Source organism: Bos indicus, chromosome 15, assembly GCF_029378745.1.
Source record: "Bos indicus isolate NIAB-ARS_2022 breed Sahiwal x Tharparkar chromosome 15, NIAB-ARS_B.indTharparkar_mat_pri_1.0, whole genome shotgun sequence".
Lineage (NCBI taxonomy): Eukaryota > Metazoa > Chordata > Mammalia > Artiodactyla > Bovidae > Bos > Bos indicus.
The window spans coordinates 63,343,953-63,365,627 of NC_091774.1; the positions used below are offsets into that span (position 1 = coordinate 63,343,953).

The 21,675-nt window shown below is 46.7% G+C and overlaps 2 protein-coding genes across 4 annotated transcripts in view; one reads left to right on the forward strand and one right to left on the reverse strand.

Annotated features, from left to right (window-relative positions):
* The first annotated feature begins 698 nt into the window (after positions 1–698).
* RCN1 (reticulocalbin 1) lies at positions 699–13,863 on the forward strand. Its single transcript, XM_070803989.1, has 6 exons — positions 699–1,087; positions 5,916–6,109; positions 7,105–7,283; positions 8,951–9,011; positions 11,611–11,810; positions 12,682–13,863. The coding sequence occupies exons 1-6, from the start codon at positions 834–836 to the stop codon at positions 12,787–12,789; spliced, it is 996 nt and encodes a 331-aa protein (XP_070660090.1). The 5' UTR covers positions 699–833; the 3' UTR covers positions 12,790–13,863.
* LOC139187349 (uncharacterized) overlaps positions 13,398–21,675 on the reverse strand; it is a 200,990-nt gene continuing 192,712 nt past the window's right edge. For all 3 annotated transcript variants that reach the window (XM_070803991.1, XM_070803990.1, XM_070803992.1), the window contains one exon: positions 13,398–20,366. In XM_070803991.1, the coding sequence (XP_070660092.1) occupies positions 19,982–20,366 (385 nt within the window). In that variant the 3' untranslated portion in view covers positions 13,398–19,981. The remainder of the gene's footprint in view (positions 20,367–21,675) is intronic.

Here is a 21,675-nt window from a genome sequence, read left to right on the forward strand (position 1 = left end):
AGACCTCGCCCACCCGGGTCTCCTTCCAGTCTCTTGAATTTGTAACCAGACTCCCAGGTTTGGTTAAGAGAGTGAAAGTCGCTCAGTCCTGTCCGACTCTTTGCGACCCCATGGACTATACAGTCCATGGAATTCTCCAGGCCAGAATACTGGAGTGGGTTGCCATTCCTTCTCCAGGGGATCTTCCCAACCCAGGGATCGAATCCAGGTCTCCCGCATTGCAGGCGGATTCTTTACCGTCTGAGCCACCAGGGAACCCCAAGTTTGGTTAAGTGGGGTTGAGTTTGTTTTAAGAGCACATCTTGAGGCGGGGTCTAGAGCTGAGTCGGAAGTTGGGGCGGGGGCGGGGGGCAGCGCCTCCCTCCTCTCAGTTCTCCGGAACTGGAAAAAGAGAGAGGGAGTTTTACCCCGAACATCTGTTGCTCGACAAAGAACTTCCCGGTCTTCTAAGGAGCCCTCCAGTCTCCGGCCCAGTCCGCCTGGGCCCGCCCCTCGCTACGAGATCGCGGGGAGGGGCCCAGGCGAAACCCGAGCCCCGCGCCCACCACCCGGGCGGGCGACGTGGCTCCGCGGCTCCGGCCTCCCCCCGCAGCCCGGCGGCCAATGGGCTCGTGAGCGGGGCTGTCCGGCGCTCTCCTGCCCGCCGCCCGGGGCGCGCCCCTCAGCTCTGGCACGGGGCGGGCGCTGGCCGAGGGGCCGGCCCGTCCCCTCCCTCCCGGCGCCGGCCCTGGCCCCAGCCCCGCCGCCGCCGCGCGCGCTCTAAGCCCCCATTCCCGAGCCGCCGCTCGTCGCTCGCTCGGAGCCTTCCCGCGGGCCGCGCTCTCCTCCGGACGATGGCGCGCGGCGGCCGCGGTCGCCACCTGGGGCTGGCCCTGGGGCTGCTGCTGGCGCTGCTCCTGGCGCCTCCGGCGCTGTGGGCCAAGCCCACCGTGCGCAAGGAGCGCGTGGTGCGGCCCGACTCGGACCTGGGCGAGCGGCCGGCCGAGGACAACCAGAGCTTCCAGTACGACCACGAGGCCTTCCTGGGCAAGGAGGACTCCAAGACCTTCGACCAGCTCACCTCGGAGGAGAGCAAGGAGAGGCTGGGGTGAGGCCGCGCTCGGGGACGCCGCAGGTGCCGGCGGGGCCCCTCGGGCCGGAGCCGCGCTGGCCACCGGCCGCAAAGCGAAAGCGAAATCGGGCGCCGGGACCCGAGGGCGTGGGCCGGGCGGGCGGGGCGGCGGGGCTGAAGCAAAGTTTGCCCGCGGGCGCCGGGACCTTGCAGGGAGATCGCCGCCCAGGACCGGGGTGGCTTGCCGCGGGGAGGCGAGAACGTGGCAGCGGTCTCCGGAGCCAGGACGGCCAGGGCCCGCCCCCTCCCCCGGGTTGCATCAGAAGAGAGGGGAGGGAGCGTACAAAAGAAGAATTTGTCCACGGTGGCCTTTTAGTGATAGGAGTTCTTCCCCACCCTCCTGGTTTCTGTCTTCTCCCACTCCAAGAGGGGAGGCAGGAGACACTGCTAAGGTCTCAAGGATGATCGTTAATGGATAAAAGAGGAAGGGGCAGGCGGAGGCTTGATTCCTGGACCGTGTCCCAGGGCTGGGACTGAGGTGTTCTTGTCTTCTGCTCAGTCGCCCCCATATCTGAAGTAGGGAGTATGAGAATCCTGCTATTAAGAAGGGAGGGGCATTAGGAGATACGGATGGAGGGGTGGGAATGGAAACTGGTCCCTTCGTTTCTGTCTCCAGCATCTTCTGTTGGCAGCCGAGGGCAAAAGGCTGGAGGGTGGTGTGATGGCAGGTTGTGAATTTCACCCTTGAACGCAGCTGAGTCAGGAACCAAGCCTCGGAAACAAAACGTGGGTACATCTCAGTGCACCCTCTGCACAGGCCCTGGAGGGACACTTGAGCGCTGTCAGAGGTTCTCTGGAAACCCTTCCACAGAGGAGTCTACAGCCAGCCTGAGCCCTGATGGAGACCTGGCTGGGGAGGGTCCCAAGAGCCCTGCCTACTGGGCACCAGGCCTCCAGGAATCTGCTTCCCAGGGGTGGAGGTCTTTCTGCTCTGCTACAGGGAAAAAGAACACAGCCGTCCCTGTGCGGATGGGGCCACCAAAGGCCAGTGTGCTTGGACAGACTGTGAGGCTAAATTACACCTATTGTGTAGGTGCACCATCTGCCTGCGCTGATAGAAAGGATCTTTGAACTTCAAAGTCACCTCCTAACAATCACGTTTTATTCTGCAGAGAAGTACTTTCTCTTCTAGTTTGAGTCTTAACAATGGGGGCCATTGATGAGTTCAGTCCATTGTATTGCTTTGAGGCACTTGGAGGCTGATTTATTCAGGGGCCCTGGGTGGAAGCCGTTTGTCACCAATGAGGAGGAGGAGAGGTTTGAGGAACTGGAGAAGGGAATTCTAGTTTTCCATCCTAAAGCTTCCAGTATATGCCTTCATCAGGACAAGTAAGCTTAGTGGTTAGAGCAGGACAAGTAAGCCTAGTGGTGATGTATTTGACCCTTGGATGAAGACTTTTGCTGCATTCATTTACTAATGAAAAAAAAAAAATTTGAAAGACTGCTATGTGCTCAGCAGGGTGTTAGATACCTGACAACTACAAAAATAAAACCTTATGCTCTAGGCCATAAAGTACTTATAATCATATGCAGAGAAGAGAGGTTGGAGCAGATGCTACGCATAATTGCTGTGATGGTGGCATGTAAAAGCCCTAGTGACCACATCTAGGAGGAGCCCCCGAAAGCTTCAGGCTGGAGACAGGGTTTTGGGGGGGGTTGGGATGTCATCTGACCAGGGCTTGTGGCATGACTCAGAGGTCACCAAGCTTATGAACAGGGAAAGGCATTCCTGAAGAAAGAACAGCCTGCTTATAGACAGTTTTAAATCTGTTCCTTTGGATTCTGGGTATTGGGACAGTAAAGGGACAGGGAAGTGGGAGGTGGGAGTGGCGAGGAGGCCAAGGCAGGACAGAGGGACTTTTGTGAGGTGGAGATTAGACATTATCCTGTACATGGTAGAAACGTTATTATCCCAAAATGCATTAGGAAAGTTGGACTGGCAGCAGGGCAGAGAACATAACCGAGGCACAGAGTGGGGGCCTGGGGCATGGGGTGGCCGTGAGTGCCTGAATCAGGCACGGTGGGAGAGGCTGAACCCTGAGCCACGTTGGGGCTGGAACTGGCAGTGCTTGCTCTTGGCTCAGCGTGGCGGGGGCGGGGAGAGGAGGGAGCAATCTAGAGTGGCCTCTGGTCTCTGGCCTGAGCCACTGCAGGGACAGTAGACACACTGCTCACCTACAAAGTAAATCTGGGCTAGAGGTGGGCGGGGGGAGTGCAGGTTGGAAGGTTGGAAATGAAAGGTGGGCGCCGTATGGGATGGGCTGAGTGTGAGAAGCCATCTTTCTGTCCACAGCTCCAAGTCTGGGCTGCAGAGCGGGGAGCTTGGCTGGGTCCAGGCAGCTTCGTCACCACCGTCTTGCGCATAGATTCTGAAAACGTGGCAGATCTAAGGCCCCCAAAGACAAAAAAGTAGGGACCCATAGGCTTCGGGAAGTTGCAAACGTGGTGCACAGTCTTAGAAAAAAATAAAAATTACTTGCCAACATTTAGCATCGGAGTGACTTCACATACAGACCCCGATTTTTGGTTTCTGTTGACACCCATGGCCTGTTATTCCTTGTGGAGGTCATTGCCTGGAGCAGAGCTGAGCAGCCTTCTTTGGCAGCTGGTGGGCAGTCCCCCGATGCTTCGCTGGCTTCTTTTTTTACATTTTAATTTTATTTATTTGGCTGCACTGGGTCTTCGTTGTGGCCTGCGGGATCTTAGTTCCCGGATCAGGGATCAAACTGAGGGTCCCTACTTTGGAAGCTCATCAGAGTCTTAGTCACTGGACCACGTGGGACGTCCTGCTTTGCTTACTTCTGTTACCTGTTTGAGTTCTCCATCTACCTGTGTTGGGGATTATCGTCCTTAGTGAGGAAAGGTGCGCACTGTCTCCTCTAACCCTCCCAACATTCCTTGTAAAGTAGGTGTCCAGTTTACAGATGGAGAAACAGAGACTCAAGTTATACACCCGAGGTCACTCAGGACTAGGATCCTGGTGTTCTGATTGTAGCATTTGGTTTATCTACATCATAGCTACCTTTTCCTATAGCTCATGTTTGAGATTTTTAAAGAGAGAAGTTAGGATGATTTATGCTTCCAGCAAATATTTATTGAGGTCCTACTATGTGTCAGGCTGAGCTATGTTCTGGATATTTCTTTGGCATACGTTGGATGCTGTCCTATCCAAAAAGCAGGTTGTATACTGTCTGACGTCATTTGGTCTTTGCTGGTTTGAGATTCTGCTTCTCAGTTGGCTTTGGATAACTGATGGGCATGTCACCACTGCCAGGACTGGAGCAGTGCCTGGCACATAGTAGGTAGGCTAAACACTTGACGGTATTGAAAGAATTCTGCTGTGTTTGGCTGTCATTTCCTGGAAGCAAGATACTTGAGCTTTAGTCTTCCAGTCTTGAGACCTGTCAAAATTGCAAGGAAGGGCCAAGTTCCTGAGAAGGAGGAACTTGGGCTACCCAGGTTCAGGTAGGGGATGGAGACTTAAGTACTAATGAGCTCATTTCCATTTCTGATCAAAGAGTAACTGCCAATTTGAACTTGTGTTCACGGTAAGAAAGTTGGAGTTGATAAAATTCCACCCCAAAGCAAAGAAAACAAATCCCTAATTAGCCTGTATGACCTCTTTTCAGGTAAATGAACTACTATGGTAAAACTTTCTTAAACACTGGAAGTAGCTTTCAGGAGTCTTTAAAGTTCCTCTCAGGGCTGGCATCCCCAGCATGGGCCCTCTGGCCTAAGAGATGGACACTGTTGAGGTTCCCAGCTTGACATTTGCTCTGCACAGGGGTATGCGGTGCCCTAGGAGAAGGCAATGGCACCCCACTCCAGTACTCTTGCCTGGCAAATCCCATGGACGGAGTAGCCTGGTACGCTGCAGTCCATGGAGTCGCTAGGAGTCGGATACGACTGAGCGACTTCACTTTCATGCATTGGAGAAGGAAATGGCAACCCACTCCAGTGTTCTTGCCTGGAGAATCCCAGGGACGAGGGAGCTTGGTGGGCTGCCGTCTCTGGGGTCACACAGAGTCGGATACGACTGAAGCGACTTAGCAGCAGCAGCAGCAGCAGTGAAGCCCAGTGGGGAGTTGCTGGAACCCGGGCCAGCTGTGGAGCAGGATATGCCAGTGGACATAGTGGCCTTCACCCTAAGAGCAGGAGGTTGAGGTTCCTGCAGCTGCTCAGGTTTCTTGTTTAGTTTCCACGATGTCAAGGCCCTTTCATCCCTGACGTTTTTTGCTCTGTCAGTGATCTGGTCTCCTCCTGCTTTAAGTTTCAAGTCTTTGAATCCAAAGTGATGAGATAAAGCAAAATAAAAATCTCACTTATTTTTTGTTGGGTTAGTTAGAAAGCTAGACTCTTCCATCTTTTGAATTGGGTTTAGAGCCAGAGGACATGGATTCTGACTCCAGTGTTACCAATTATTCCCTCATTACTTTAAAAATAAGGGAGTTAAACTACATCAGGGAAAACTGCTAGGTTTCATCTTACAAATGAGCTCACTCAATTGGTAGTGTCTATTTGCAGAGCACTGTGTTGCGAAGGATTCTGAGGTCACATCAAGTTTATGAGGACAGAACAGCCTGATCCACTAGCGTCTGCTGTTGGCACTGGGTGGGTGGAGACAGACATATCATTCTTGGAAAACTTAAACTTTAAGATCCTCTCAAGCATCACTGGGTCATTGATTTTATTTTAGCACTTAAGCATTTTAGATTCTGCAGGTGTTTGATCTCTTTCTGGATCAGGATCACACAAGCCTTGATAATAGCCTCGTGGATTTTTTTTTTTTTTTTTTAAACTACAGGAAAATTGTTGATCGAATTGACAGTGATGGAGACGGCTTTGTCACCACCGAGGAGCTGAAAACCTGGATCAAACGGGTGCAGAAAAGGTACATCTATGATAATGTCGCCAAAGTCTGGAAGGATTATGATCGGGACAAAGACGATAAAATTTCCTGGGAAGAATACAAGCAAGCCACCTATGGTTACTACCTAGGTAAGAGGTGCTGCAGGAGCGATTACACAGCTGGGGCCCGAGTAACAAGCTTCTTGTGGGAAATTACTCTCTCATCATATCTACCCACTTCAGGAAGATGTCACAGTCTGCTAAGTAGAACCTGCTTAAGTAGAACAGTGTAACGTCCTATTTTGCTTACTAACAACACACTGGGCTGCTTACTTTGAGTGAACTTGTAGGTGGAAGGGGGTGAAGGTCTACTAAAAAATAAGCTGCTCTCCAACCTGAGCTTACGATCTCAGAGGCATACCCAGAGAACAAAGCAGAGAGGAAGCATGTGTGCTGAATTTCAGATAGCAAGGACTGGGTAAACTAGAACAGTCTTGGAAGGCTTCCTGGTGGAGGGTGGTTTGGGAACTGGGCCTTAAAGAATGGATTTGTATCTGGAGAGATGGAGACGAGTGGGAAAGGTGGGTCAGCTGGAGGGACAAAGGTGCAACGATGCCTTCAGCAGTGGGCAAGGTTTGGACATAAGACATGCTTGTTTGGGAGGAATGATGGAGTGGTGTGTGCCCAGCATGGGGTGCAGACATGCTAGATGGCTGCCTCGTAGAGGCCATATGTAACAGGACAGGCCTGAGGAGAACCAAAGACACACACTCCCAGCTAGATTAAGAGAGGTCTTGAAAGATTCGCAGGAACTTAGAACAGATGTCCTAGGTACGAGGGAGCCTTTGTATGTTCTGTGTCAAAGAATATGATGAAAGTAGGGTACCACAAAGTGAAGTAGGATATTAATATGGTCTCTAGCCTATGTTTTCCACCACTTGCTGTAATGCCCCTAACAAGCCTTTAGGGCCTGGCTGTAGGGTGGCCTGGAGGGACAGACACTGGAGGCATTCTGAAATCAAATGTTTCAGAAACCCGACACATCAGGACCTTCTGCCCTTCATATTAAATACCACGGGGCGTGATCTGGAGAGAAACACTTTCCTTGGTAGCTCAGTGTTCATGTTTCTGTGCACATCCTGTAGGAAACCCCACAGAGTTTCAGGATACCTCAGATCATCACACCTTTAAAAAGATGCTGCCACGGGATGAGAGAAGGTTCAAGGCTGCAGACCTCGATAGTGACCAGACAGCCACCCGGGAGGAGTTCACCGCCTTTCTGCATCCTGAGGAGTTTGAGCATATGAAGGAAATTGTGGTTTTGGTAAGATATCCAAAGAGCCCGGACTGGGAAAAGACCGAATCAAAGCAGCACCAAAACCTTATCCTTTCTTGCAAAGTGAGAACGTTCTTCAGCCCAAGGGGAACTGGACAAGGACTCTCTAGTGGAATACACTGGAATGCCTATGTACTCGGGAGATGAGTCAGGGGAGGGAGCTGCTGTAGCAAGTAGCCCCCAATCCCAGCTATTCAACACAATAACCGAAAATTAGTTCTTGCTTATACCGAGTCCAGGGCAGATGGTCCCCATCAGTGGATCTTCTGGGCGGTTCTCAAGTGCTGGCAGGCCCCCAGGCCATTTCCATCTTGTCCTCCACCGTCCTGTGGCTTTGGGGTCATCCTGGCCAATCCCCTGTATTCATCTGATAGACAGAAGAAGAGAAGGACTGAGGAGAAGGCACGGTATGCCTTTACTGTACTGGCCAGGAAATGACACCTCCCTTCCTTTTATGTTCCATGAGCTCCTACATTTGACATGGGCTCCTACGCTGGCAGTTTAGATGTGTGCCCAGAAAGAGCAGATGGGTTTAGTGAGCAACTAACGAGCCTCATTTGCCAGCTTTGAGGGAACTAGAATAAGACTCAGAAATGGAATGCACTGGACTGTTAAATCACATGGAAACGTAAAGTCAGACCATGTCTAGAAAGGGTGCTCCCCTTGGAGTGGATTTGCTTTCCATAGTGTCTTGTCGGGTCCCAGGTGTCTTCATTTTCCTTGACATTAAAGCAAACGCCGATCCCCTGTTTCCAGGGCAGGCATCCTGAGGCAGTTCCAATTGTTTTGCTCCTGGGAAACAACCAGCCCTGGACTATTTCCATTTTCCAGTCTTGGATGGGTTCGCTTATGGATGCTTCATCCTTATGACCACAGTGACCCTGAGGACTGGGCAATGGCTCTAAGAATCATTCCTTTAACACCCAACATCCACTTAGTGATGGCTAATTTGCCAGAAGACAGTGAAGATGGGGAAGTGGATTATGTGCTTCTGGATTGACTCAATTCTCAGGTTGGCTGTTTTCTTCAGGATGCCTTTGTTTCTCTGACAATGGACAGTAGACTCATTTAATTACTTACCCTAGCAAAACAAAAACAAAAACCCTAGTTTAGAGGCCAAATGTACTGAATACACAACATAATATTGGGTGGCCAAAACGTTCGTTTGGGATTTTCTATACGCTGTTACTTATGGGCCACCAAATGTATTCAAGTCAGATATACTTTGATTTTCCAGTTGTTCACAGTCCATATTTTCCTGACGTCACCTTGGTGTTCATAGTCCAGTTAGCAGTGGAATCTATCTTGGTGATCATTTTAGTCCAGTGGGTTTCAACCTGGATTCCTCACAGTACACAGAGACGATTAGGCAGGAGAGTGGAGGTGGTTAGCTTGGCAGAGCTTCATAATAAGAGAACATCTGGGCTTATAGGTACATTTTCATTTGCAGAGAGTGTTCTGCTTTTAAAATCGTAGGCTGGGGGAGGAGGGACAGAAGGCATTGCCTCTCTTTTACAGATCACAAACTAATGCCCAGGGAGGTCAGGAGACGAGCCAGAAGTCCTCAAGCCATAAAAGCCAGACAGAGGAGGACAGTAGTTAGATTTACTGAGCGCACAGAGCTATCTTGCATCTTTTCCCCCTTTGCTTCCTAGGAAACTCTGGAGGACATCGACAAGAATGGGGACGGCTTTGTGGATCAGGATGAGTATATTGGTGAGTGCTGCCTGGAGTCTTGCTCCTCTGTCCCAACTGGGCACCAGTCCTCCACCCACGTCTGGCTACTTTTCCTCAGACGTCTCCTTTAGCAGCAGCTGCAAGTCTGTTGGTGTCACTCCTGTGACTTCCCAGTGAGAGGGACTTTCACAGCAGTCCTAGGGGTGCAGGGTCAGTGCACTGCCTTGCAGGCAATACAACGCCTCAGGGAGGCATTCCTGGTGGAGAAGAGCCCAGGCCAGCCATTGACCCCATGGCTCTGAGAGGTGCTCTTCATCACACTGTAGAGTTTCTCCCTTTTCGAGACCCAGAGCTGGGGAGGGGGGCTAGAGTGGACAGTCTCGGGACGGACTCTACAGCAGACTGTTCGCCAGCGGGGCCTAGAAACGGAATAGACAGAGCTGTGGTCAGCAGAACTGTTTACAGGCCCAAGCTGTCTGCAGAAAGGCGTTCCTCCTTAGGTAAACCCTTTTACAGAATGCATAGTCTCGCCACATACGGCTGTTTTATGCCTCTGGGTTTTGGTCTTTCATTGGGAGTACTGTTCCCAGCTTTTTGTTCTGAAGGGCTGCACTTGAGCAACATCCAGAAGTGCGTTTGCAGGTAACTGAGCCCTGGTCGAAGGAGGCTCCAGTTAAGCCCCCAGGTCAGAAACCACTGCTCCTGGTTAGAGCCCTTCCCAGCCGCCCAGGAGCCCTTCCAGGCTGAGGGACTGAAGGAGGCAGTGCGGATATTTCCATTTGATCCTCAGCGGTTGCTGCTTGGGAGGTTTGGCACATGGCCCCAGCTGCAGGCCACCTTCCCAGGATAGCTCTTCTCTTCCCAAGTGTCAGTAAAGTAAAAGCTGGAAAATCGTTTGAGGGGTGGGATGGATATAACTTTTGTGCAGATATTTAATAGACACAGTCAGTTACCTTGAATAAAAGCAGCGCCCATGGTGCCATCAGTCTCTGGTTCGTGCTTGTTTAACTCTGCCCCCCAAACACAGGAACAAGTACCTGCTGTAAAGGAGAGCAGAGTTTCTGCCAGCCATTCGGAATTGTATTTGGTCTGAAGCAGCAGACGCTGTTCTCCTGTGTCTGTGGTGACGGCAGCTCTCGCCTCAGTAACTGAAGCCATCTCGGTGGCATTCCCTCTGTAGCACAATCAGTGCTGACAGCCCCGTCGTCAGTGTGCACACTGCAGCCTGTCTCACGCCTGGTGCACACGCGTGTGAGGGCAGTTTCAGAGCCCCGCACACCCAGTGGTGAGGGAATTAGACTTGAAGGGGAGGCAGGGTGATTAAGACGGTGTAGCTCTTCTGATTTCAAGTGTGTGCTCTGCCTCACTCTCTTCCTGATCCGCATTGAAAAGGTACATGGCGGGGGCAAAACCCTTGAGTGACTTTGCCTAAAAGAAACATTTTTTTTGCACCGGACACTGGCAGAGAGGCTGATGGGGGCATTGTTCTTGAAAACTGAATTCTGAGCGACTTGCTGTCAGAGACCAGGTATCTGGTCTAGCAAGCTACTTCCTTTAGGGAGGAGCCTTCTCTACAGGCAGGGACAAGCGGTGACATGATACAGTGGGGAGAACGCGGGAATTAAGAGTCCTGGCTTCTCCACTTACTAACTCTGTGACCCTGTGGGAGTCATGTAATCACTCCGTATAAGCCTATAAGCCTCAGTCTCCTCATCTGTAAAACGGGAAGGCACAGCACCCATGTTTCCAGGATGGTGTGAGTCTACTTGCAGCTGAACCCAGCCAGGGTCTTGCCTCTCTTTTTCCTTCATTCACTATCTATCTACTCTCTCTGCCACCTGACATTTCCAAGCTGTTTCCATCAAAGAGAAATTGCCCACAAGGTATCTTTCTTTTCCTAGAAAATCTATGGCTTAGCAAACAGTGGATAAGCTTTGCCTTTTTCCTTTTCCCTGCCATTTTGTAAAACAAGGTTATTGATCTGTCTTATAAAATTGCTTTAAAGGTGAAGTAAAATATATGTAAAAGCCCTCTGGAAATGATATAAACAGCAACAGTAATAAACACAGTGGTTAAGACTATGGGTTGGAAGCAGAGTGCTCGTGTTCCTGTATAGTCAACTACATTCTCATGCTAGCTATGGGTCCTCCTTGGGTTAAGGCTGTGCCTCAGTGTTCTCATCTATAAAGTGGGAATAACAACACCTACTTCATAGGATTATAATGAAAACTCAAATTTAAAAAAGTATGCATTCCATACAGCATCTGGACCATAGAAAGTGCTGGTATTGGTCATTATTATTAGTTTTCACCTGTATAGTTCCAGGCTGGGTTGTAGAGGGCTTTCACAGAAATGTCCCATTTGACCTTGATAATAACCTTTTGAATAATAAATTACTGTCTGCCCTTTAGACAAGGTACTGGACTAAGTCAAAGGGCAGAATTCACCTTCTGGCTTCCAAGGACAGTTCTTTCTCTTTCACTCAGTGGCTCTTAGAGAAGATAAATCATTGTATTCTTTACCCAAGAGTAGACTGCCCCCCAGGTATCTGGTTAGGTCTCTTGACTGCTGGAGGTCAGGTTTTCTTAGATTTACCTTCCCACTGGTCTTCATAACCAAGAACAGCCTTCCCTTCTAGCTGATATGTTTTCCCACGAGGAGAGTGGCCCTGAGCCAGACTGGGTACTGTCAGAACGGGAGCAGTTTAATGAATTCCGGGATCTGAACAAGGATGGGAAGCTGGACAAAGATGAGATTCGTCACTGGATCCTTCCCCAAGACTACGACCACGCGCAGGCCGAGGCCAGGCACCTGGTGTACGAGTCAGACAAAAACAAGGTATTTCGCAGTGTTCTGGAACTGTTCCTTGAAGGGAGACAGTTTACATAAGATTGCTCCTGTTTGCTTCTTAGATGTTTGTCTTGGCCTGTGCGGCCGTGCCCTTATTGATCTCTCTCATTCCTGCCCTACATCTGAGACCTGTGAACTTGGCCGACATCGCGATAACCCGCAGTGAGCTCATTAGGCCAGATGTTCCTATTCCTAGAGAGCCTGTTGTGGGTTGCACTTAGGTTCACTGACATCTCCTAGGATCGCAGTGCCGGTCACTTTGTTGGCTGTAGGTAGGCAAGGATTTAAGAGGTATGCCCTGCATCACCCTAGGACCAGCTTTTCATCCATTCATGCCTTCAGCAGACTCTCATCAGACATCTGCAGCATGTGAGGCAGAAGGGATCCCATCACATGAAGGCCCAGGCATCAGGCCAGCTTACTGTGCTGGCTCCAGTGCCAACATCCACTGGTCAATATGCAAATATATAAGATGTGAAAGAGGTCCTGCCTCTTCCCATTTTGATCACTGCTTCGAATTCTCGGGAGACAGTCAGGTTCTGCAGTCAGGCCATAAAAGGGAAGTGGAATTCTTCAGAGCCTGTTTTGGGAATGCCAGCACTGCATGTAGACATAACCAGACTCCGGCTTCTGAATTCCTTGAGGACTTTTCCGATATATTTTAGCACAGTGTTTATAGCAGGAGGCTTTCCATTTAGGGTTTTGCAGAACAGTGATGGTAGATGAAAGAGATACCCAGCAGTTTCTTAATTATGAATTGTAATATTTTAAATGTTGCAGATCAATGAAATAACATGAGTGTCAGGCTGAGCTATTTACTCAGAGTTTCTGTGACAAAGCGCTTTCTTCTCTCCTCTAGGATGAAAAGCTCACTAAAGAGGAGATCTTAGACAACTGGAACATGTTTGTTGGAAGCCAAGCTACCAATTATGGGGAAGACCTCACCAAAAACCACGATGAGCTCTGATGCAAACTCACCATAACATGACAGACTGTCATAGCCTTTGTTTTATTGTCCTGGATGGTTGCTACAATTGTCTCACTTACAGCAGTTATGTCTCCACAGAAAGCAAATTTATCACCTCAGATTGGGGTTAAAATTGTTTTTTACTCAATATTTGCTGGAAAATACTCACCACTATTCTTTGAGTAACATTTCTCTTCAAGCACATTAAAATCTTGGTAAATTGCAGTGCTCTATAGGGATACCTTACTAAAACATGACTTTTTAGCTTTTTTCCATGAAATTTGAACTAAAGAAGAATGAAATTTGAAAAGCCCTATTATTCAGAAGTTGGGTAGGTGGGGAGAGGACAGTATAATGGAGTGACTGCTGTGCATTTTAACTGCAGATTTTTTTACATTTGCCACTGTTAATAGTTGGTAAAGGAAAATTCTGATTAAGCTTCAGTGGTATCTTCCTACACAGGCTTCTTTCAGAGCAAGGCTGATTATTTCAAATTCTTCCTTCTTGACTGTACTCTGAGCTGTTACTGTAAATGGCATATAAACCTCTGTGCATTTTTCTGTATGAACCTGCTAATGTGCACAACAGATCCACCCATCTTTTTTGTCTTTGTTTTTTTTTTTTTACAATAAGAAGCAATTAAGAAAGGTAATATGAAAAAGAAAGGAATTTTAAATGTAGAGAGAAAAGATGAATGTCAGGCATTTGAAGAACTATAGGAAAATGGTAAACACTTTATTATACTTGAGAAATTCTTCTTGACATGTAAATGAAGTAGATCTGATCTTTGAAAAAGTGACTAGAAATCCAATCCATTGCCTTGCTGACCTCGGACAGGAATAGAGAGTGGGGTCCTAGGGAAACCTGCCTAGTGGAGCTCCGGAACCCATCTCTCCCAGTCCGGTGAATCCACAGCCTTCCAACCTGCCCTGGGACCCCTTACACTATGGAGTTGACAAAGTAGTGTTCCAAGTCACTGGCTAAACTGGAAGAAAGAACTTTTACAGGTTGAAATTCCACCTTATAAGTAGAAAGTGAATGAATAAAGGATCCCTCTGAGGATTTTCTACTGTGTCCTGTGGTGTTTGACTTCACACATACCATCTGTGACATTATTCTCTGCTGATAGAGAATTTAACAGAGGGATGAGATGACATGAGTACGGTTAAAGAAGTTCTACATTTTAAAAATCCAACTACTAGAATGTTCAGGACATACTCATATTTACCTATTTAATATGTACTTCTCTATGATAATTAGAGAAACTGCAGGTCGTCTTAACTGTAAGACCTTTCAGAGACAAGTTTCAGCTGGAAGGAAATCTAGGCTTCTTGAAAGGCCTGTTCAGTCGCCAAGTCGTGCCTGATGACTTTTTACCACCCCATGAACTGCAGCATGCCAAGCTTCCCTGTCCTTCACTATCTCCCAGAGTTTGCCCAAGTTCATGTCCATTGTACTAGTGATGCCATCCAACCATCTCATCCTCTTTTGTCCCCTCCTGCCTTCCTAGTATCAGGGTCTTTTCCAGTGAGTTGCCTCTTTGCATCAGGTGGCCAAAGTACTGGTGCCTCAGCTTCAGCATCAGTCCTTCCAATGAATATTCAGGGTTGGTTTTCTTTAGAATTAACTGGTTTGATCTCCTTGGTATCCAAGGGACTCCCAAGGCCTACCAGGCCCTATAGCATCTGGTCCTTTCCCACCTCATCAGCATCACTAGGTTTCACCTCCCACAGCAGCCTCACTGACTTTCTGGTCCTCAAACACACCAAATTCATTTCGAAGTTGGGCCCTTTGCACTTGCCATCCTTTCTCATTGGGAACCCCCACTTCACACATCCTGGGGTAACTCACATGATTCCTCAAAGGGGACCTTCCCAACTCCATTATTTGTAGTAGTCCCTCAGGCTGCCCTGATGACTCAATGGTAAAGAATCTGCCTGCCAATGTAGGAGCTGCAGGTTCGATCCCTGGGTCAGAAAGATCCCCTGGAGGAAGGAATGGCAACCCACTCCAGTATTCTTTCCTGGAGAATCCATGGACAGAGGAACCACGACCCCCTGGCTACAGTCCATGGGGTCGCCAAAGAATTGGATACAACTTAGCAACTAAACAATGACAGCATTTGAGTCCACATTTCCCTGTTTTATTTTCTGCTTGGTATGTACATATTGCCATTTATGTTTGTTTCCTAGGACTGCTATATAAATTACCATAGAAAAGTGTGGCTTTCAACAACAGAAACTCACAATGCAGGCTGGAGTCTGAAATCAAGTCGTTGGCAGGACTGTTGTTCAGTAGCTAAGTCGTGTCTTACTCTTCGCAACCCATGGACTGCGGTACACCAGGCTTCCCTGTCCTTCACGGTCACCTGGAGTTTGCTCAAACTCGTGTCTGCTGAGCCAGTGATGTCATCAAACCATGGCATCCTCAGCAGGACTGTGCTCCTGAATGTTCTAAGGGAGAATCCTACAATCTTTCTTGCTTCTTCCTGCTTCTGGTAGTTCCAGGTGTGCTCGCTGTGGCTGCTTCACTCCACCCTGCATCCGTCTTACGGCCTTCTTCCCTCTCTCTGAGTGAGTCTCTCTTTTGTGTGTCTCTTACAAGGACACTTGGAATTGGCTTTAGGGCCCACCTAGATAATCCAGGGTGATCTGATCTCTAGATCCTTAATTATATCTGCAAAAGGCCATTTTTCCAAGTAAGCTCATATTCACAGGTTCCAGGAGTTAGGAGGGAGACATATCTTTTGCAGGGGGCACCTATCAACCAACTAAACTGCCTGACATCTTGTTTGTAAACTGTCCATCTTCCCTGAGCTACAACACAAGCTCTATGACAACACCCTGATTTGTTTAACCAACTGCTGGTTCCCAGGACCTAGAAGAGTAGAGCAGTAAAGCCTAGCCTACGATAAATACTCTGTAGTTATTTGCGGAATGAATGAGAGATGGTTAGCTTTAATGAAAGAGAATACTCCTGGGGTTGGGGGGTGCGGGCAGCAGAATTCTATAAAAAATTTTTTTTAAATAGCTAAAAGTTGCTGAATGAAAAGCAATTTGCCAAGATTCCAGAGTTATCAAATGGCAGGACCAGAATGCAAATCCAAGTGTTCCTTGCTCCAAAATCTCTGTTGTTTAATACTAAATTTTATTGCTCCAACTCTCTGAATCTTACATATATCCCCTTTATTTTTTGCTCACTCGCAGTATATGATTATGTGGTCAGGAAATGAGAATAACTCACTTACCTAGAAATAGGCTGACACTTTTTTTTAAGAAATAAGAACCTGTCTTTAAAAAAATAAGAAAATAATATAGTGTAACCTAATTATAAGCCTAACACTTTTAAAAGGTGCTAACATTATTTTTCCCCCAAAAGGGAATACCAGCTGGTTTATTAAGTTGTACATAGTCAGATGTTAAATATATTTTGAACACTAAGTTTTTCCCTTTCAAGTCAGTGCACATAGACGAGAACCCTCAAAGAGACTAGTGCTTCTGGGGCTGAATTTAACACTATTTAAGGAAAGAAAACCTTAGCTAGGGGACATAGCTGTTAACATGGTGATTTGTAAAGCCTTAGATTTCTAATAGGGTCTGACTGTTTCAAGGAAAACATATTTTGTTTCTAGGTAACATTTCAAGTCTGATTATGAACAAATGCTACAAAATTGATCTGTAATGGGAAATACTGTTATGTCACAAAGCATTATCTATATGCTTAATGTGACTGAAAGCATTAATTGCTAGGAGCCAAAATCTGTCCAAGCAAAACATGAACATGTATTTTGTATCTCTTGTCTCTTACTGTAGATTTTCGAATGAATTCGAGTGTAACAAAGATGTAGTTAGAAAATCTGCACACCTGAAGACTTTCTTCACCCGCTTGGATTACTGTACTTGTTCCTTGTTAGCAAAGGCAGGAGTCATAACTGCTCAGAAGTGCCCAGCAAACAATAGATACATGGCCACTTGTTAGTAGCTCAGCAAAAACATCTTGCAGAGTAGTGAATGGCTGACTGCATTTTAGACTCTTTCTAGATTTATTTTGCCACCTTTATAGTAAAAGTCAGCTTCCTCCAACTACATGCAACTAAGATTTGGCTCTTTCTGTATTTTTTTTTAATTCTCTCTGTATTCTTAAAGCAAGTTCATAATGCTAGCATTTCCCACCAAAAAACCAATGAGTACCATAACATCTAACACTTTGGCTCATGTTGAAGCATTAAAATTTTGAGCAGTGGAAAGACTGTGTCATCAGCACTCAAACTCATAAGATTTACATGAACTTGGAGCCATTTCCAAGTATCCATCTGCACTCTCAAATATGTCATTTCCAGGGTCCGGGACTGGGGAAACACACCCTAGGTATAATGCATCCCATCATCCCGTGTGCTTTAAGTACCTCTCTGATTCTTCTCCTGTAAAATAGTGCCCAATTTCCCACAGAGACTCATGAAAGAAAATGAATGTGAGGATTGGTTACTTTCCTACCTTGGAGGTATTTGTGTAGTGGGAGCACACAGTATTTCTTTTCTCCTACGTAAATACTAATAATACCTGTACCAGGCACCATGCCAAGGACTTATATACACTAACCGTTGAACCCTCACAACAGCCCTCTGAGGTTACTTGTAAGAAAGAGGATATGCTGGGTTAAGCTGCAGTAAAAATCATACCATCTCAGTGGTTTACAGCAACAGACAATTTTTCCTTTCTCAAACTCTTTGGTTCTGAGCAATTGTCCATGGCAGCTGTGGTGTGGGATTCAGCAGGGCGTCTCCATATCCACCCATGTCCACTGAGGAGTGGAGCACAGGCAAACATGGTCACTCCTGAAGGTGACCCATGTCTCCCATTCATTGGTCAAAAGAAGTCATGTGGGCACATGTCTCCCATTCATTGGTCAAAACAGGTCATGGGTGACCACATCTAACTTCAGGGGAGTAGGAAGTGCAATCCTACTATTGCTCTGGGTGAGGGGTCAGGGTGTTAAAAACATTGGTGACTGGCACTCCTGGGTAACCAGTGGTAATATTATGATTTTTTCCATTTTATAAGTGAGTGAACTGTAAGGGGAATTAATATCCAAAATAATACAGTTCATAAGTTAGGTGACTATATGATTGATTGGCCAGATCAGAATACCTTTGCCAATGAAAGAAGGAAGTTTTAATCAACACCTCCCTAAATCCCGAGCAACCTGCACTGACCACGTTGGGATTTACAGACCCTCTCTGCTCCTCCTCTGGCTGGGATCTTCTTCCTCCTCCTCATGAACTGAGGTGTCCACAGCCAAGAGACAAGGTGAGCAGTGCACACGCAAGAACTCAAGAGCAGAGAAGTGAGACTCACAAAAAGGGGGTTTTCCCCGTTGACCTTCCTGAGGAGGTCAAATGCCAGAGGTCAGATAAATCTATGCCTACCAACCAGGCTGCTGCTTAATGGTCTTGCCGAGATTTAGAATTCTTGTACGAAGTGTTTTAAAACCTAAAAATCAATCTATCACTAGGTGAAATTGAATGAATTAAATGACAAAGGAATAGCTTTTAATGTTGTTTGTATCATGGTCAGGGTATTCCAAAGCTAGTTGTGTGTCGTGGCAATTTGAAACTCATTTCAAAAGCAGGTCAGAGTCTTAGTACAATCAAAAACATTCAGGAAAGGTTATATTTTCAGAGGAAGAAACTGAGGCCCAGACAGATTAAGCTTGTGCGTTTCCCTCTCTCAGGACTGAGACAGAGGTTGGACTAGAACACCTTCCCCAACTCCAGTTGTTCTTTTTAAAACCTCAATGTTCTCATCTGAAAAATGGCAACAATAACTCCTACTTTATAGAAGAGAAATAAGGATGAATTAAGGTAATGACCATAAAGCATTTTGTATGGCCAGTGCGCAGGAAATGGTAACCATTTTCGTTATTATACCAAAGCAGGGTTCTTACATATTTCAGCATCAAAGGTTTACTTTTAGATTGCAACACATGCCATTAGTGACTGATGGAGGTCGTGAATTTATCAGAAAATTGTCAAAGGTGTGTTTGTTGTTTTAAATACAGAAAAGAACGTTGTTTTTTCCTTTTTTTTTAAAGTTCACATCTTACCAAAAAAAAAAAAGAGTTCATATGGTTTTATTAACTGTAAGAAGCTGAAGACATTTAAAGACTCATATCAGATTAGTGGTTTTAAATCACAGCAAGTATGTGGCCATGCTACTGGAGATAAAGATGCCTGTAGCCAGCATGCTCAGGTGAGTTGAGAGACAAATTCATTCACTAGCTGAATGACTTTAGGCCAGTTATCGATACTTGCACCCTCCAAACCTCATTTTCCTCTTTGAAAAAGGAGGGAAGAGCAGCACCAGCCTGGCTGGGTGGTGTGGGGGCTCAGCGAGACCCTGGGTGTGAAGCACTTTGCCCCGGGCCTGATGCACAGGGATGCTTGATTGGTGAAGCAAGGTGACACTCATAAAGGATAAAAAATACCCTCTCCTCAGGGTGGAAAAAAACATGCTAAGGAATAAAAAGAAATCATCTAGAGAAGGAAATATTGCCATTTGCAGCAACATGGATGGACATAGAGAACATTATACTTAGCAAAGCAAGACAAAGACAGATATTATATGATATCACTTATAAGTGGAGTCTAAAAAATAATACAAATGCATCTGAATACACAATAGAAACAGACTCACAGAGAAAACAAACTTTTAGTTACAAAGAAGAAAAGGCGTAGAGAGGGATAAATTAGGAGTAAAGGAATAACAGATACAAACTATTGAGCATTAAATAGATAAGCAACATGGGATGTCCCCTGGTGGTGTAGTGGTTAGGATTCCGGGCTTTCACTGCCCTGACCTGGCCTGGGTTCAGTCCCTGGTCGGGGAACTAAGATCCCTCCCACAAGCTGCATGGCACAGCCCTCCCCATGCCCCAGAAAGATAAGCAACGAGATTTACTGTATAGTACAGGGAATTATATTCAACATCTTGTAATAACCTATAATGGAAAATAATATAAAGCACATACATACATACATATTTTTTATATATATATATATATATAACTGAATCATTCTGCTGTACACCTGAAACCAAACATAAATAAATCAAATGTAGTTCAATTAAACAGAAGAGACTGTTAAGAGGATCATCTACACTTTATTTTCTAGCAGGCGTGACTCCCATACAGACATTCACCCTGGAGCCGGGCTCATCAGCCGCAGGAGGCCCCTCCGGAAGTCTTCGGGAAGGCCCAGCGGCTTGCTGGTGGCTGGATTGACAAAGACGTGGACTGAAGACCCTGTGGTGCAGGCCAAAGAGGCAAAGTGAGCCAGCTTGGGGTGGCCGAAGAAGAAGCCATCGCTGAGGTCCCAGTGGCTGACAGAAGGCGTCTCCTTGGTGGGCTTAGGAGGGAACAGAGCAAGGCGGTAGTGCACGCTGGAGCGCCCCACTTTCTCCACGGCCAATGCGGCCACGGGGATCTGAGGAAAGCTGACAGGTGTGTGGAAGGTGCACTGATTGGTCACCATGAAGCCCACCATGGGGGACGTCAGCAAGCCCGTTTTCAGACCGCAGTACCTGGGAAATTATATTACAGTGCTTATTCTGGGTCACCACAATGCTGTTTCCCAGCCCAACCACTGAGTTTCAGCCTAGTGGGACCCAGCTTCAGTGGGCCTAGAATCAAATCCCAGCTCCACCCCTCACTAGCTGGGTTACCTTAGGCAAGTTACTTAACTTCTCTGTACCCCAGTTCCCACAATAATGTAATGTTCACAACACTGGTACCTACTTCATAGGCTGACTGAGAATTAAATCATAAGTCATCTAATACAGTATAACATGTAAGACACTAACAGTTCACAGATATAGTAAGTTCTCATTAAACACTGGCTATTATTATTAATATTGTGTCCATCTTGTCTTCACTTCTCCTGGTAAAAAATTGGGTATTTTTGTGCAAATGAGAGAATTACTGTGTCTCTTACATCTGCTATGAGCTTGTAATCTCTTTAAGGACAGTGACTGTGTCTTGTTTCTTAAGTTTATTGTCTAGAAATAAGGCTATATTTGAGATAAAAGACGGCTCACAGGGTAAAGAATCTGCCTGACAATGCAGGAGACGCAGGGGTTCGATACCTGGGTCGGGAAGATCCCCTGGAGTAGGAATGGCAGCCCACTCCAGTATTCTTGCCTTAAAAATCCCATGGACAGAGGAGCCTGGAGGGTGACAGTCCATAGAGTCACAATCAGACACAACTGAGCGACTGAGCACTACTGAGATAAATGTAGACGCTGAACAAAGTCAGAAATAAAAAGCATCATGCTAAGTTATAGTCTCTTCCTTCTTCTTCAAAGAAGTCGACTTATGATTAAACAGATTAAATCATATTGTCTTTTTTTTTTTTTTTGAGAAAATTAAGACTGAATGTGAGAATTTGTTGTAAGAAAACAATTGCGGATTGCATAAAGGTTTGCCTATAAAGCTTCTCACATGTTTCACAGAAGCAAGCTACGTGTCTCCTTCCAGGGAGGGCGCCGCAGGTGCCAGGGGCCAGCCACCTGAGCATCCACTGGTGTCACCCATCACGACATTAGATACATTCGTTTATTGACATGGGAAGTCGTCAGTGAAAAAGATCATGTTACAAAACAGTACGTAGCATTCGATCCCATTTGTTTTTATAGGAACACACTGGCTTATGCCCTTATCGCCTAGAAAAAACTCTGAAAGGATAGACTCCCAAAGAGTTTCAGTAGTGATGTAGCAGTGGAATTTTGGATAATTTTTTTCTTCTTTTTGTTTGTATAAATTTTCCAGAATGAACATGATTTGCCTTCAAAATCATTTTTTTAAAAAGTGCTATTTTGTTTAAATGTCTGAATA